Source organism: Pygocentrus nattereri, chromosome 9 (assembly GCF_015220715.1).
Source record: "Pygocentrus nattereri isolate fPygNat1 chromosome 9, fPygNat1.pri, whole genome shotgun sequence".
Lineage (NCBI taxonomy): Eukaryota > Metazoa > Chordata > Actinopteri > Characiformes > Serrasalmidae > Pygocentrus > Pygocentrus nattereri.
In genome coordinates, this window is record NC_051219.1 from 8794404 (window position 1) to 8812951 (window position 18548).

An 18548-nucleotide genomic window follows, 5' to 3' on the forward strand; every position below is an offset into this window, starting at 1 on the left:
AGGGAGCCATGACAATGAGCATCACATGAGTCCAGTCACAGTGAGATGAGCAGCAGTGAGCAGTGCTTGTTCTTAATTACTGTAAAATGATGCCAGACTGAGGAAAATGTGCTTCACATGTCCTTATTAAAGAAGGCCGAGAGGAAGACGTCGTGCTCTGAGACACATGAGCTGGACGTCCGTCCCACCGCCGTCTTTTAAAGATCAGAGCATAAAAAACTTTCCGATAGGGAATGTAATCGGGTGAATTGGGAATGTAATGAGGTGAATACATGGATGTATTCTATTCTGATTGAACTATTAGCAGGATTATTAAGGGATTATAAGGCTGCATGTCTATCAAGTCAAGTCAAAGTTTATTTATATACTGCTTTTTACAAGCACTATATAATATATTGTGCTGTCACAAAGAAGCTTTACAGAAAAATCTGGGTCCAAACCCCCATGAGTGGTAAGGAAAAACTCCCAGAGAGCAAAAGGAAGACCCCTTGAGAGGAAACAAGACTCAAAAGGGGAACCCATCCTCCTCTGGTCAACACCGGACAGCAATCAGCACTAGTATAAAATACTAGAATACAAAACGGGGAAAAACAGGTGGAGCAATGGATAATTAGACAGATCGAGTTTATACAGCAGCATCATAAGGAGGGTCAGGCCATGCAGGTGAGGTTTACACAGCTTTGTATAATGTGAAGCCTCACGGTGGTCAAAACGGTGTATACGTGGCTAATGTGCCAAACACTGGGGTGAAATCTCCAAAACTTCTCTAAACTTCTTGAGATGAAAACACAAGTGCAGCAAACAATCGTGTACATCTGGCACAATAAAAACAGCGCTGACAAGATCCAGTTTGGTTCCTGTTTTGTGAAAAATACATATTTCCCTCAAGCAAAAAATTAGGGATGACTAAAACAGAGAAATTGCATTTGATGGTTACTGCAAAAAAGGGATAAAAGCGGTCAATAAATAATCCTCACAGCAGTCAAAGCAAAGTCTGCCAGTGTCTGAAAAACCAAACACTGAAACAATGAAATGAGGATCTAGAAGATTAAAAGCCCACATTTTCCTTCTAATCCAGCATTCTTATTTACCACATGTGAAACAGTTCATCAGACCCAGTTCAGCGTCTCGTCAGATCATACACATGTCCTCTACATAAAGAGCTTCAGAAACAAGTCCTAGTAAATTGAACCTTTCATTACAGAATCCCAATTTTATGCAACTGGAAAGAAGCTGCCCTGCGTTCAGAATCCCACACTGACATCTCTATTAGGTATGAATTTACAATTCTGTAGAGAATAAGGTGGAACGGGTAACTGAGTGGGCTCACAAGGTGTGACTGATATAGTTTGATGATTTTGGTTTGTGTAGTTGATTCCTTAGAAGCAAACTGACTTGCACAAACATGAGGTCCAGTTCCTGAGAAGCTGATTCTATGACGATGTCACTACATGTTCAGGAGACACCACTGGCTGGAAATCAGCACTAGGTTAGGTTAGGTGTGGAACACAACACGCAGCTGAACGTGGTGAACTCCTGAACTTTGAGTGAGCATAAGTCAGCGATGGCAGGGGACGTGGCCAGCTCAGTGTAAACATGACTGATCATAATTTACATAGTTTCCTAGAAGCTGGTACAGAGCTGTTCTCAGTCTCTTTGTGCAGTTCAAGTGCCCTCCAGGTCTTTCAGAGAGTTCTGATCTCCAGGATTTATTAGACAAGTACTTTATGACATACCGATTGTCAAAAACGAACTAATATGTTAGCGTTGAGTGGAAAATGGGCAACAGTAGCTAAGAAAAAGTTTTCCATGGTGACATTTTCCTTAGTTATTTTTTCCCCGGGCTGTGATCATCAATCTCTTGTGGGGGTACTGTAAGGGGAGTGAAAGGAGGTGTGACTGAAAAAAAACTGGCAGAGTTCCACAATGTGGCTCAAATCTTGGCCAAACCTCTCCATTATAAATGAATCAGACCTGCTCTTGCCAGGTTTCCCAAGCTTTAAACTGCTTTATTAAGCTTCGATGACTGCTTCAAATTTCACTGCAGAGTGAAGTCCTGGAAATCAACCAGGTCAATACATGAAGTATGCTGGCATAAAATCCTGGCAGGAGTCCTTTTATTAAGATGCTGCTGTGTACAATATGTCCAAAAGTATCCAGACACCCCTTCTCACTGGTGGATTCAGCTACTTTATGGTGCGCTCATTACTGACACAAGGGTTGCACAGCTTGTATAATCACCATAGAAAAGCACTGACCAATAGAATGGGATGCTCTGAAGCAGCAGCAGATGAACCTATGGTCACCAAGCTCAATGCACAGTGTGGGCTAGAATAGTATAAAGCTCCTCCACAAGACTGGGCTGTGACAGAGCAATGTGATAGTGATAGAGCAATATCTAATACCTTTTGGATGAGCTGGAGTGATCCAGAACTAATTATCCAACAGGGAACTAATCATCCAACAGGGCTAACAAATTAGTAACGGATTAATGTAATACATAATTAAGGCCACAAATCTTTTTAATGCCATTAATGCATTTTAAAGTGCAAGTAGAATCCCAAAGTCTCCCAGCCCAAATCCCAGACAAACTCTGCTACCATGGGGAAAAGTCTCCCAGCCCAAAGCCCAGACAAACTCTGCTACCATGGGGAAAAGTCTCCCAGCCCAAAGCCCAGACAAACTCTGCTACCATGGGGAAAAGTCTCCCGGCCCAAAGCCCAGACAAACTCTGCTACCATGGTGAAAAGTCTCCCAGCCCAAAGTCCAGACAAGCTCTGCTACCATGGTGAAAAGTCTCCCAGCCCAAAGCCCAGACAAACTCTGCTACCATGGTGAAAAGTCTCCCAGCCCAAAGTCCAGACAAACTCTGCTACCATGGTGAAAAGTCTCCCAGCCCAAAGCCCAAACTCTGCTACCACGGTGAAAAGTCTCCCGGCCCAAAGCCCAGACAAGCTCTGCTACCATGGTGAAAAGTCTCCCAGCCCAAAGCCCGGACAAACTCTGCTACCATGGTGAAAAGTCTCCCGGCCCAAAGCCCAGACAAACTCTGCTACCATGGTGAAAAGTCTCCCAGCCCAAAGCCCAGACAAGCTCTGCTACCATGGGGAAAAGTCTCCCAGCCCAAAGCCAGACAAACTCTGCTACCATGGTGAAAAGTCTCCCGGCCCAAAGCCCAGACAAACTCTGCTACCATGGTGAAAAGTCTCCCAGCCCAAAGCCCAGACAAGCTCTGCTACCATGGTGAAAAGTCTCCCGGCCCAAAGCCCAGACAAACTCTGCTACCATGGTGAAAAGTCTCCCAGCCCAAAGCCCAGACAAACTCTGCTAACACAGTGAAAAGTCTCCCAGCCCAATGCCCAGACAAGCTCTGCTACCATGGTGAAAAGTCTCCCAGCCCAAAGCCCAGACAAACTCTGCTAACACAGTGAAAAGTCTCCCGGCCCAAAGCCCAGACAAACTCTGCTACCATGGTGAAAAGTCTCCCGGCCCAAAGCCCAGACAAACTCTGCTACCATGGTGAAAAGTCTCCCAGCCCAAAGCCCAGACAAACTCTGCTACCATGGTGAAAAGTCTCCCAGCCCAAAGTCCAGACAAACTCTGCTACCATGGTGAAAAGTCTCCCAGCCCAAAGCCCAGACAAACTCTGCTACCATGGTGAAAAGTCTCCCGGCCCAGAGCCCAGACAAACTCTGCTACCATGGTGAAAAGTCTCCCGGCCCAAAGCCCAGACAAACTCTGCTACCATGGTGAAAAGTCTCCCAGCCCAAAGCCCAGACAAACTCTGCTACCATGGGGAAAAGTCTCCCAGCCCAAAGCCCAGACAAACTCTGCTAACACAGTGAAGTCTCCCGGCCCAAAGCCCAGACAAACTCTGCTACCATGGTGAAAAGTCTCCCGGCCCAAAGCCCAGACAAACTCTGCTACCATGGTGAAAAGTCTCCCAGCCCAAAGTCCAGACAAACTCTGCTACCATGGTGAAAAGTCTCCCGGCCCAGAGCCCAGACAAACTCTGCTAACACAGTGAAGTCTCCCGGCCCAAAGCCCAGACAAACTCTGCTACCATGGTGAAAAGTCTCCCGGCCCAAAGCCCAGACAAACTCTGCTACCATGGTGAAAAGTCTCCCGGCCCAAAGCCCAGACAAACTCTGCTACCATGGAGAAAAGTCTCCCAGCCCAAAGCCCAGACAAACTCTGCTACCATGGTCAAAAGTCTCCCAGCCCAAAGTCCAGACAAACTCTGCTACCATGGTGAAAAGTCTCCCAGCCCAAAGCCCAGACAAACTCTGCTACCATGGTCAAAAGTCTCCCAGCCCAAGGTCCAGACAAACTCTGCTACCATGGTGAAAAGTCTCCCAGCCCAAAGCCCAGACAAACTCTGCTACCATGGTCAAAAGTCTCCCAGCCCAAAGCCCAGACAAACTCTGCTACCATGGTCAAAAGTCTCCTGGCCCAGTCAGTCTGTTCTGCCATCATGAAAACATACCACAAGCAAACAAAAACTTGATGTAAAATGACAGCGCTTTTAAACTGGATCCAACCAATGAACAACTACATTAAATAAGGCAAAATAACAACATTCACACAGCCAGTCTCATATAAATGCATAAAGACACACATTTCTAGGAGTTGGTTCAACACAGTAAGACACGTCCTCTGACCTCTGAACGATATATCTTGCATATATAACAGTATCAGAGTGTCTATCGTTCCTCACGTGGTATGATTCATGAAGAAATTCACATGCACCCCCATACACGCCATCACAGTGTTTTGCAGTGTCTTAATAACCTGGGGGCACAGGAGCATGTTTGTAGGATGAAGGCCAAATCCTTTAAGTGAAGCAGGTCCACAGACAGAGAGCATCATAGGCAGTAAAACTGTAGGAGCTGATTTAGGAGTGACAGGAGCTTTCAGAGAACAGCCACATCACAGGTTCATCTAAGAGTCATTTACAAAGACATACAGATATCGGTACTGCCCTCGCTTTCTTCCTCACATTTCTTTCCCTCTTTTCGCTTGTTTCACTTCACATGAAAAACAAGTTCAACGAGGTGATGATGGAACAACAACCTGTCCCTTGTTTGGTGGACACAGTGTTCCGTTAATAAACGATAGCATGAATGAAAGACTGCATTGCAGGATGGGTAATTTGTGCCTTTGTCCCAAGGAAATAAACACAACGGGCTTGAAAAAGACTCTTTGATAGACTCAGCAAGCTGTAAAGCTCTAATCTGCACTTTGTCCAGTCTTACATTTTGGACAGTGATGTCATGGTGTTCGCGAGGAGCCTCGAGTGCTGCAGATGTGTGTGGCTAACCGCAGAGCTCGACTCATCCAGCCAGCCTGAAAGTCTGCGGCTATGTCCTAATCCCTTACATATGCAAGACTGAACACAGCACAAGCCTTATTCCTCAAATCTGATTATACTTAATATCTAAAATACTATAATAGAAATATAAAACTCAAGGCAATAGTTTGGCCATAAAATGCTAGTGTGGCAAAGAAAGACATGAAGCAACGAAAGACAAATTCTAGCATGAGCATGACTGTTTCAAGCCCCAATAGCTGTTATTCACTGCAATTCTCCTATTTAATCTTTTTAATGAGATTTTTTAAAAAGAAAAATGATGATGGAACTGGGTAGAGTGACGATTACAATCGGGGCAGTGGGGCATTCATTCCAGCAGCTTCTTTCAATCTCAAAAAACACTGTCTGGCAGGGAAAAAGACCAATTCAGAGGTCTTTACAATGGTGGTGAATGGAACCAGGGGTTGCCATGTCTACAACACAAAATAACCATTTTATGTACCATCCAAAACTACCACGGACCTACATGTGTCCATGGCGCTGTTGTAGGATGAAAACCTTGTACGTCCAAAATAATAACTTTACAGGAGAAGGAAAAAACCTACTTTATTTTTTATGTAAGTCAAAGGAACCAGACATTTCCCCAAGTCCTTTTAGGACGTTTCTTTCAGTCCATTCATCAGGAAATATTCACACAATACAAAGGGCAACAGGTATCTTTAAATTATGCCAAAAACTGAAAAACGTCAAAAATTGAGATTTTTCTTCTGACCCCAGCGATTTGTTGATGATAGTAAAACAGATAAAAATGTGGGTAAGCGTGGGTTAAATGTTATCTCAAAACTATCACTAACAATGTAACAGCCATCAGACAGCATATTCACCACCACTGTAATCAATTCTGACCCCGCAAGCTTCTCTAGCAGGAGCCTTTTAGATCTTAACCATTTAATTATGCAGAAGGTTTGAAAAACTGGAACGTGTAATTCCCCTTTAAACCCGATTCTCACTGTACAACTGCTGATCTGGTCAAATCTGAGAACCAGTGATGGTTCTCAGGAACAGAGAGAAGTGGCTGCTGTTTGATGTACACATTCTGTCCGTTTTCCCAGACATATCAAGCATCTTCCCCCATACTGAGCTCCTTTCACAAGAGATGGCCAGCCTAAACAAACAACTGGCAACAAAACAAACAGACCGGAGCTTTTAAACTTCGAAATAGCTCAGAGATTCGGATGCGGAAGAGCGCAGGGCTGCTGTGTGTACTGGATCTGAGAATATCCAGCACGTTAAGGTTGTTTTTATTTACAAAAATTAGGTCAGGAGTCCAGCAAGGCACGAAATGCATCATGAAACCCGCAGAGAAAATCAAAACCAAACCAGGATTTTTTAAGGTACAATAAAGAGCTGTAATGGAGGCCTAAGGCAACTTATACTTAAAGACTTACAGGAGGGCCACTCTTTCCAACGATGCCTGGGTCTCCGACTTCACCCTGTAAATACAAAGCACGATAAACAAATAGGTAAATAAACAAACTGTGTGAACTGTGCATCCAAACAAACTCACTGACATCACAGGAAATCCAGGCACATGGCAGCGCTTGCTGTGCAGCTATCTGTCTTATTGAGAATGCTGTTATTACCCTGTAATGACAGTGTAGGGAGAATTCCAGTGCCAGTATAATGAGCCATGCAACAAATTTATTACCAAACCATCCTCCCCTTTAATGGAGCTGTGTAAGCCTTAAAGGGAAGGTGGCTGACACCCAACGTGGAGATGGCACCAGATGGTTGCCAGGCGAAAACAACAACATAAAAGTGGGTGACACTTTATTTTGAGTCGTCCTTTCAGATGAAACACTTAACACACTCAAAATAACATGTTAAAAACATATGAGGGTGAGGGTTAGGATTTGGGTTGGGGTTGAGGTTATGTGTAGGGTTAGGATTAGGCCCAGGTTTAGGCATAGGATTAGGATTGAGATTAATGTTAGAGTTAGGATTAGGGCCAGGTCAAGAGTTAGGATTAGGATTTGGGCTGAGGTTATGGTTCGGGTTATGATTAGGGCCAAGGTTAGGATTAGGTTTTGGGTTGAGGTCAAGTTTAGGGTTAGTCTTAAGATTAGGTTTGCGGTTGAGGTTAGGATTAGGTTTTGGGTTGAGGTTAAGGTTAGGATTAGGTTTAGGGCCAGGGCTGGGATTAGGTTTGTGGTTGAGGTTAGGATTAGGTTTTGGGTTGAGGTTAAGGTTAGGATTAGGTTTAGGGCCAGGGCTGGGATTAGGTTTGTGGTTGAGGTTATGTGTAGGGTTAGGCCCAGGTTTAGGGTTAGGTGTTGGTTGAGGTTGGTAAGGTTAGATTTTGTGCAATGGAAGTAACACATTAACAACACATCTACTTAATGTAAGCAGCGTACTGGGAGGCGACAGCGCTACCCACCACGCCACCGTGCCGCCCACATTATAATAATTATAAATACAATCATTATTTCAGAATCAAATCTTGTGATGACACTCCTGATGTGTACACCTCAATTTAACTCAGAGTCCCTTGAGAATCACGTTGGCATTGTAGAACAGTGACATTTTTCAGATCGGCACCAAACACTTTCCTGTTCCAGTTTCAAATTGCATTACAAATGGACAGTGACGTAATTAGATTGGTGGGAAAGTACAGTTAGGTGTTAGGCTCAAACTCAGTCAGAGAGAATGACTTATCCACTCTGCTATAGACCCAAGTATAAATCACATGCATAGGTCCTGAATTACTCTATCCTGAACTAAGCTGTAAAAATAAATGTGATATTTTATTGTTCCTGAAGGTGCAATTTGACAAAAAAAATCTATTCATTTTCATAGCTTTTATACCAAAATCTGTTCCAGAAATGCTTGTTTGCAATTCTGATGTAAGCAGCTATTAGTACTTCATTATATTGTTTTGTGTTTTGCACAAAAGTGAATGGTCCTTTTGACAGAGCCTATTCTTGCACATCCAGGTAGAGACATTTTAATCATAATTTATTATTACCCCATTATTTATGTTAATTATTAGTGATATGCACCTTTATCAAACAGCATATTTCATTTTTATGTCTTAATACAGAGCATCTTCATATCATACCTTTGGTCCCTCAAGTCCTGACTCGCCAATATGACCTTTCCTTCCAGGTCTGCCCTGAAACACACACACACACACACACACACACACACACACACAGCAAAACAAACTACATTAACAAATATTACAGAATGGAGCAGCCATGTGAGGAGGGAACACACTGTGAGACACTCGCTGGTAGGACTGGAGACACTTACAGTGGGCCCAGGTTTGCCAGGAGGACCCAAAGGGCCTTCATCTCCCTGTAAACACACAAAACAAACACAAAGAGAAAATAAGGAGACATGTCAGTAAAACAATCTACTCATATACACGTCCATCAACACATACATATTCTATTATTACATATATACATTGGGGAATATTTTTATTAACGTATTATATTATATATTACATCATTGTTGCATGTAAATACTTGCAATAATAATATGCACCACATATTATATACATATAAAAAGAAACAGTTTTGCCCTTTAACTTTTGAAAAATGAAACATCGCATTCACAAAGTCCGGAGCGTTTTGTTGGCGCTGTGGGTTTTTTTTTTTTTTTTTTTTCTTACAAAGTCAGAATACCGTCCTGAAAATATAAAAAAAACAAACACACAGACACACAGAGACACACACACACATACACCCACACACACCCTCTTTGCTTGGGCTGATGCATTGAGGTGCCAAGCCGACGTGCGGGAACACTGCGGCTGCGACATGCCAAAGCTTCCACTCCATTTTCCACTCAGTTGTTGGAAAAATTCCCAATAGGAAAAAAAAGAATTGCCATGTTTTTCCTAACACCCACTAACAGCCCTGACTTCAGAGCCGCGCGGAGCCTCTGGGAACGGCTGAACACATCTTATCTGATTACAGCCTTTTTAACTTTATAGTGGGGTTTGACCTCAGTGCTGGAAAATGCACACGTGTTAAGAGCTTGTAGGTCTGTTAATTGGAGAGGTGAGAAGAGGGTCCTCATCCGTCTGAGTGAGGAATCCGTTCTTGATTTGAAAAAGCTGCTCTATGCAAGACGTGCTGCTGTTTATTTTGTGCTGATGAAATGAAACTCTTTCAGAGCCACCACCGAAGGACTGACCTACAGGGAGCACTATTATTATTATTATTACACACGCCTGTGCTCTGTGACGGGTAATCGAATTACCAGTAACGGCCCTCAAATGTCATTTATGCCAGTTTAAAACATACAGATATCACATTTACTGTATATGGGTCATTCCATGGAAATGGCACATTTTGAGTCCTCATCTCCTCTTTAGGTGTATTTTATCTACTGGGTCACAAAAATCTATATTATAACAGCTTTACACATACATTGAAATATCTCCTTTAATACAGTGTATTTTTTTTTATTTGATCTTTTTATGAGAACTTTGTTTATTTATTTATTTTTGCTGACACCACCTATTTTGTCATGTCCCTCATGGCCTTCAACGAAAGTATACTTAGAATATACCAAATACAACTATAAAAAAGTCCATATATTTTGATGTCAACCTAAACAACTGTCTGTGTTTAATTGTTTGTGATATTATTTTTCAAAATTAATTGATAATTATTTATTAAAATCACATTATTTAGTTCTGTACCTAAGTAACCCCTCAACCCCGTAACACAAATGAATCTCCCCCACAAAAACAATGGTATGATCCATATGATCCATATACATCAAGAAGTGACATCACTCAAGTCTTTTGGACAACAGGACAGCAAAGACAGGCAAGTGGCTTCCTTCTTTTATTTAATTTTGGTCATTTATCTTGTGATATTGTGGTCGCCAAACTCAGTGACTCAACACCGTCACATGAAAAAAAGATAGAAAACTATTACTTATAAAAAAAGTTTTTTTTATTTCAAAACTATATGCTAATTCTGAATCTCATGCATGCCATGTGCTCTCTCTCTGGTATACAGTATGTAGAGCAGCGGCCTTTTTGTGCAAAAATCACAACCCCGTTACACTCAACCCCGTCACATGTTTGACTGTGAGGTCTACAGATCAATGATACATTTAAGCAGAAAATTTGAAAATGTCAAAGTCAAATTTGAACCATTCTAGTGGAATGACCCTAATATAGATTGTTTTATAAACACGGCTGCTCTGGTTAAACTCGCTCTCGAGTAAAACACGTCTCTGCTCTCGTTTACTTGGTGAAACGGGTCATTTCTTATCATTATTATATACTGCAGGTCAACTGGCTTCAGAGAAGAAGGCAAGCTAAGCTAAGCGGCCCCAAACTCTCAGGCAGTAGTTTGTTACTGGGCAATTCCCAATTCCATTCTTTCCTAGATAAGTACAAAAACAACATTTACTGAACTGCACTTTCTTATTTTATCTGATTCAACTCATGTTGAACCACTGCTTTCTTCTGCGTCCACTTCAGCGTAAGGCGTATATATTCAAACACAGGTGCTTATGTTTGGATGGGCGCATGTAAATGAAGACACTCTAACTGGTGAACATACAGAAAGAGATGTGTGTGAGAAAGATAAAACCATGAGCAGCGTACCTCTGTTCCCTTTGGCCCCGGAGGCCCCTGAGGTCCCCTCGCTCCCTGATTACCCTAAGAGCACACACACACACACACACACACCATTTAGATACATTTTTAACACATTTTGCCCTTGTTCTGCACGTGTGTTGCATCTCTGTTGTATATTCACATGGTGTTCATGTATTTAAGGTCAAACTTGACCACAAGGTGTTCTGCTGTGGCCATCATCACGCAGCGCCGTAGCTATACACTGATACAATGGCATCCAGCAGCCAATCAGATACGTCTCGTTCCCTCACTCAGATGTCAAACAAATGAATAACAAGCCTTACTGAAACAGGTTTAGACGATAATGACACAAATTGGAGGAAGTAAGCTGAAGCGTCCGGTGTTTAGAGGGAAAGAAAGTTGAAATAAACCTGCTCTGTGGTGTTTGGAACGGCTACCTCCTAATGCTAATGCTAAGCTAATGCTACTTAGTTCCTCTCTCCTAGCTAGCAAATGACAGCCCAGTACAGTAACGTGTGCTATCACAAGTACAGACGATAAAAACTTTCATCAGCTACACTCTCAGGAAAAAGGTGGACAGGACCCCTTGTCACTGGGGTGGGACCCTCAAGGGTCCATCCTAGTATCTTTAGCCAAGGAACACAACTGAACCATCATCCACTGAAATGATGTTTTCTAAGCTGTACTGACTCCACACACCCCGTCTCGCCTCCAGGCTTTTATTCTGCTGTTTTAAACCACTAGATTATAAAAGCAACGTATCCGTACTTTTCACCTGGAGAAACTGATTTAAGGGACATAACTGGACCTCTAAACTACTGTTGTACCTTTCAGAGAACATTTAAATTGTTTGTACCTTGAAGAATGTACCTGCACAGAACCTTCATTTCTAACAGTGTAGCACAAAGTCAACAGAAAACCTAAACAGCCAATGTTCTGTAGTGTTTTAAGCTGCAGCCTACTAGGCCAAGCTAACGCAAGCGTACGGTGCCTCCCGTTGAGTACAGACTTGGCTCCAGCTTAGAAATCACCTGTTTAGAGGATAAAGACTGATAAATGACTGGTGTTGAAGTGACAGACAGATAATGTTTGTGTGGTGTTTTGTGCTGTACCCCACTGTGCTATGTTAGCATAGTTAGCCAGCTACGGGTCAGGTGTTGCCCACTATGGTACAGATGCCGTTTCGGTAATTGATACTCAAAAAACGCCCTTTGTACAGGACAAAGAACCCGAGAGCACGATAACTGGAATTAACCATGTTCTGTAGTGTGTTTGTTTAGGTATTAGCCTGTTAGCAGTTAGCCATTCTTTTAGTTTTCTTCAGTAGCTCCTGGTTTCCATTTAGCAGCACAGCAAATGGAAAAAGAAACCGTAACTGCTCTCATGAGTTCACACCAGCACAGAACAGCACAGTACAGCTCTGGAATCCATTTGGCTCTACCGTGAATTGGTTTGGGGTCTACAAGAACTGAACAGAGACCATTGGAACTGCATGGATAAAGCTTGCTGTGGCTGTTTAATACTGGCTTTTGTGAGAAGAACTGAATATGCTGTTGCAATGAATAAAGAATCCAAATTACATTTATGGCATTTGGCCGACGCTCTTATTCAGAGCGACTTACAGTTTGATTGCTTTACACAGGTAGGCGAAGGTGGTGTTAGGAGTCTTGACCAAGGACTCTTATTGGTGTAGTGTAGGGTGTTTACCCAGGCGGGGGATTGAACCCCAGTCTACAGCGGAGAAGGCAAGGGTGTTACCCACTACACTACACCAACCACCAAATTACACATAAAATATAAGTATGTCTACCAAGAATAGTGTAAAGAGTATCATGCAGACCTAAAAATACAGCTTTTGAAATCACCGTCTTCAGTGACAGTGGTTCTTTTTCATTTCGGCCTATTTTGGAAACACTCAGGGTAGGAGTCATATCTCAGATGTTAATGGTCATGTAAGATGCACCAAGCAGACTTATCATTACTACCAATCTGCAGGGATTTAGAGGCTAATGGACTACACACAGATTCTGCACCTTTGGTCCTGGAGGGCCATTGGGACCGGGAACGCCGATGTCTCCGGGAAATCCCTGGAGAGGGAAGAAAAGACAGGAAATTAAAGACAAGAAGAAAAGTGGCTGTATGACAACATCTTAGTCACATGACGAATGTTTTTTTCCACAAAGTCTGCAGGACCACACCAGCAAGTCATGTGGTCACTCCCAACTTTTCCACTGCTGTCCTTCAGGCATGGGAGGTTGGTGAGATAAAAGAGGGAGAATGTAGACCAGTTGCTACAAATCAGATGCTTGTGGGTCAGTGGGCTGACTGTTCATCATAGGCAACTTTCCACCAAAGGCTCTAGAACAATTTTGAGGAACTAAATGGCTGCAGAAATACCATGAATGAGAACAACACACTTCTAAATCAAGGTAGTCTTTAACTTGGAACTATGGTTTTACTTCATTTCCAATAAACAATACCTCATATATGAGTAGAAAGGTTCATCATTCATGTTGAGAAATTATATGCATTAGTGCGGAATATGCAATTGCTAAATAGTCCTACTAAAAATGGATCATGCAGCTAAAAATAGAGGTGCTGGTGACCACTTTCCCAGAGGACGAAAGCGCTACGGCTCAGGGAATCTCAAGCAGGTGTCGTGCTGACAGAAGTCCACTAGATGGCAAAAGGCTTGTGCTTGAGACGTTTGCTTCAAAAATCTTCAAGTGAGCAGATCCGCAGTGATCCAGCATTTGCAGCCCAGATGCGGTCGTGTTTAACCAGACAGAGCCTCTAGGAAAGTCCTCTCTATTGACAATTACTAAAAAATGGCCAGCCGCTGAGAAAAGCACAGGAAAGTACAGATGGAGACGGTGAAGAAATGCTTGTTCTAAATGGCCTGTAGTTCACTACTTATCAATTCAAGTTTCCTAAGCAAGACCAGTTGGCATCAAAGACTCTGTCCTAAAGGAACATACAATACTGTAGCTTTCACAAATGTTACTGAAGTATCCTAAACCCTCAGCATCTGATTACCACATGCCCTGAGAAAACGCAGTTATGCTAGCTCTGTGCTATTTCCACACAGCTTTGTGACCTAGAGCGCCGACTTCAAAGAGAACCACTGACAAAGTCAGTACTTTATTGCTCCTAAAACACATTTCTGCTGTCCTGAAAAAATGGGTTAGTTTGTTTTGTAATCACGAGCCAAAATGAACAACACTAATGTTACTAATTATTGATCAAAGCTAACAGGGATCCTTAGCATTACACAAACAAAATCATGCTAACGGATGTCCATTAGCATTCAAGGCTTCCAAAATTACAAAAGCCATCCTAAACCACATTTTCTACATCTAAAAGAGCCAGAAATACCTTCATGGTCTTAGCAGAAACAACACACTTGAACTGGGCAACTATCCGAAACTAAACAGGACCATAGTTATATCTCTGGAATATACAGACCTTCAATGATTTCTTTGATCTTCTCTTCTCTGGGTCAGAATGACTGTACAACATACAACTTTAACAGAAAATAAACAAGAATTTGGTGCACAAGTTGTAACTTTTGGGGTTTTTCTGAAATCAATACAGGGTTGCAAGTATACATAGAGGGTCAAAAATATACACAAGCCCACTTTGGTTATTTGGTTATATTTGGTTACAAAGGTTATTATTTCAGTGGTGCTGAAAGGCCAAAGCCAAGGCTTCTTAACCTCTTGTGATCATGACTGACCAAAACTGGTAGCTTTGCTGTGCCCACATAAAAAGGGTTTGTTTGACAGCACATGGTAAACGGGAAAGTCCCAGGAGCTCAGTGAAGATCTAAGAAAAAGATGAGCGTAGGAAGTCAGAAATGTCTCTTTAAGCTATTTCTAAACAACAACAGATTCCAAAATCATCAGTTCAAACAACTGTGTAAGTTTCTGGGAGGTGTAGCCACTTTGCCAAGGCCTGGAAGAAGACCCAAACTGTCACCCCTCAGCTGTGAGGAAGTTGGTTTGGATAGTCAGGAACAACCCAAGAACCACCAAGGCACAGGCCTGCCATGAACCATAAGCTGCAGTAATGCCTGTCTACAGTCATGCGAGTTTTATATCGCCATGAACCGCTCCAAAACTGACACCTTCAAGCTTGACTAAAGTTTGGAGGTGACCCATGGACAAAGAAAAGCCTTCTTGAGGAAGGTTTAATGGTAAGAAAAGAAGATTGAGTTGTTTGGCCACTATGACCAGAGGTATGTTTGCAGGAGTAAAGTTGAGGCAGTCAGCCTCAACACTATACCAACAGTTAAGCATGGTGGTGGTAGCATCATGGTCTGGGGCGGTTTTGCTGACAGTGGAATTGGTACACTGCACTTATTTAAGTTGGCTGCTGAATTAAAAGAACAAGCTAACATTAATCTTTTGGAATGGCCTTCCCAAAGTCCTCACCTCAACTCTGTCAAAAATATGTGGACTGTGCTTCAAAGTCAAGTCTGTGCCAGGAAACCAATACATTTAACTGAACTTTCTACCTATTCTGCCAAAAAAAGTGATCAAATATCACACAACTGGTGCACCACCAACTTGTTTTTTTTCTATTAAAGATGTATATTGTACATTTAATCTGTCCCAGAAAAAAACAGTTCAATGAAATCATCAAAACACTAACAGTGCCATGACATTCATGTCCATAATGCATATGCAACGTATGCAAGTATCTGACCTCAACTGCAGATTTGAAGCATTTTTTAACTTAGCCTGCCCAGAATACCCAAGAAACAAACTTCTCAAACACCACAAGGTAATGATTCTCAATTCCAGGCCTGGAGTTTCACTGCCTCCAATGTTGTGTTCTCCCTGGTCTAATACATCCAATTCACCTCAAGTCAATTAGTTCATTAGTTGCATCAGGTATGCTGAGACCAGGACAACTCTAAAATGTGCAGGGCAGTTTTACTCCAGGCCCAGGACTGGAACATTCTTTACTATGAGCACTGATTGACAGTAAAATTGCAAGGTTGAGGGGTGCCAGTTAGGAAGCGTTATGTCTTGATGACATCACTGTAGTAAGCCTGACCATCAAACAGCCAACTTTTTTTTTTTCTTGAGAAGTCAGAAATCTGTTGGAATCACTTGGATGCCAGGATCTCACACAGATATATGTGGTGGTGATGGTCTTGGCAGAGTTATCTTTCACATAATGAGCTTTGATGTCCTATTTTGAGGTCGAAACACTTAGCAAACACCTCATATTCATGGGTGTTGGTTAAACTGAAGTTTTGACTGGTCAATATCAAAACAGAATTTGAAATATGCCACATTTACCAGTTGTTTTTAAATGTGTTTTATTATTATTTTTTTCATTAAGTGCAGTCAACTTGATTCAGGCTCCTAGCAACCACATGTATAGTGCTTCCTCAGAATATCCTGATCTATTTGGGCCTTTTAGCTTCTTAATGCATTGTTCATGACTTCTTTGATCGTCTCCATTTGTGTTATTGCTGGCCCTCCTGTTCCTTGTGTACGTAACTGTTCTAAGCATTGTCTTTTCCAACGAATTCCCACAATGTGTGCAAAATAAGACATGAGTGAGAAGTGATGCTTGTTTTGGTCTATGATCTACTTGTTTGTCTTCTACGCAGTCCAACGTACTCTCAAAAGTCTTCGCCAGCACCAAGGTTTAAAGGCATCAGCACTTTTTCCTGTCCTGCTTTTTTATTTTAAGGCTTTCACAGCAATAAAGAACCACAGAAAAGACCACAGCTTGAACATTTCTGATCTGTTTGTAGAAACACGTCATTACTTCTGAAGAACCTTTCAAATGTAATGATTAGCACTTGTTCTTCTGAGTGCTAATCTGTGTCACATTGCGTGACCGCTGGATCCTCCGCTGTAATAAATGATCCAAGCAGGCAAAAGCTGTCCAACACTTCTACATCTTCACCATCGATGGCCAAGTTAGCGCTCTTTCCTGTTGTAATAACCTTTGTTCTCTTCATACCGAGCTTCCATACCATCTTTCCACTCTGCTCTATGACTTTCCTTATAACGTCCTTCAAGTCTTGAAGCCCTGTTGTTCCATTATAACGTTCTAATGTTGAAAGTAAATTTGAGCCGTCTGTTTCGGGTGGGCCAATGATAAAGGAAGGGGGACCCTGGACCACTGAGCCCAATCAAAGCAGGCCACTGCTTATGGCAGTGATGATGTTTTGGTCTGTATTTGGAATGATATCAGACTCTTTAGGGAAGACCAGCTGTGGTCCTGAAGGGCCGGAGTCCAGCACTGTTTGGTCATATTCCTGCTGTACATGCCTATTAAACCTGGTAGCTAACTGCTGAGCTGAATCGCCCTGTTTGAAAAGCAATCACTAAACTGTGCTGAGTCTTGATACTGAGATGAAAGTGGCTATTTAGCAGCATGCTGGGGATTATTACCTCGGGTCCGGGTGGGCCTGGTGGTCCTGGAGGTCCAAGGTCACCTATTTTCCCCTTTCAAGCAGGAGAAAAGTGACAGAATATGAACTTCAACATAACTTTCACATGCACACATACACTAGTAGACAGTCAGACACACCCTGCTAGGAGGTGTGGAGTTAATCCCTGAAGGCTTCACTGACTTTTATTTATTTTCCTTACATCAGATCCTTCCATAGGATCACTGATAATGTAAGCACTGTGGGCGTCTTAAGTGGAACTAATTTTCATATAGCCTTGTAATAACGCTTCATCATTGGCAGGCGCTGGATGGATGCTGCAGCAGCCTAACTCAAAACAAACACTGATTGATATAGATGCTAACACAAGCCACAGCAGCACTCCTTCCTCTCCCAGTGCCAGGATAAACCATTTTTAAAATAGGCACAAGTACAAAACGTCAATCAGCTGCAAGCTCGGTCTTGCAGAACTGAAGGCCAGCAAAGCTTTCCTCACTTTAACACAGTGCATGCTCCATAAAGAGAGTTTACTGGAGGCTAAACAGGTGTTTCTAGAGTGCAAAACAAATTTCGAGCAGCTATTGTTATTGAACAGCTCTGAGAATGAAGGCCATGCCAGCAGTTTCTTAAATACAGTGTGTTTATGGAGTTTTCTCACTAATGAGGTGCTGTGCTAACAACTGGCTATCGTACCGCTGGTCCGGGTTTTCCACGTGGGCCAGGTGGTCCTGGAATACCGGCAGCCCCCTGCATAAACGACAATATTGGGAAACATTACCATACTGACAAACATTAAACTGAAGAAAGTCTATCAAAAATGTTCCTGAGAACCTTTTATCCATAAAATTACCATTTCACAGACACAAGATTTGTCTTTTTAATGTCATCAACATATCAAGAGTTGATTTGCAATGCACTGCAGTTGGAACAAAACCTCTTATCTCAATTTTTATTGCTTTTCAGTTTTTGACATAATTAGAAAATTTTGACATAATTTGAAAAATGTCATCTTTTATATTGTGTGTAAATTTCATGTTGACCGGACCAAAAGAAACAGCCCAAAATAACTTGGGGAAAAGGTCTGGTTCCACTGACTTCCACTGAATATGTTTTTTCCTTCTCTTGTAAAGTTTCAGCGATACGAGGTTTTGTTCCGACAACAGCGAATGGAATCTTTAAAAGTAAACATT

General features: G+C 42.2%; 1 protein-coding gene across 1 annotated transcript in view; it reads right to left on the reverse strand.

Moving 5' to 3' along the window:
• The window catches only part of LOC108441554 (collagen alpha-1(XXIV) chain), a 160206-nt gene that overhangs the window by 61887 nt on the left and 79771 nt on the right, over nt 1-18548 (reverse strand). Inside the window, exons 18-24 of the mRNA XM_037541463.1 lie at nt 18052-18105; nt 17360-17413; nt 12974-13027; nt 10947-11000; nt 8624-8668; nt 8430-8483; nt 6760-6804 (exon numbers count right to left, since the gene is read on the reverse strand). Coding sequence (XP_037397360.1) covers nt 6760-6804; nt 8430-8483; nt 8624-8668; nt 10947-11000; nt 12974-13027; nt 17360-17413; nt 18052-18105 — 360 coding nt within the window. The remainder of the gene's footprint in view (nt 1-6759; nt 6805-8429; nt 8484-8623; nt 8669-10946; nt 11001-12973; nt 13028-17359; nt 17414-18051; nt 18106-18548) is intronic.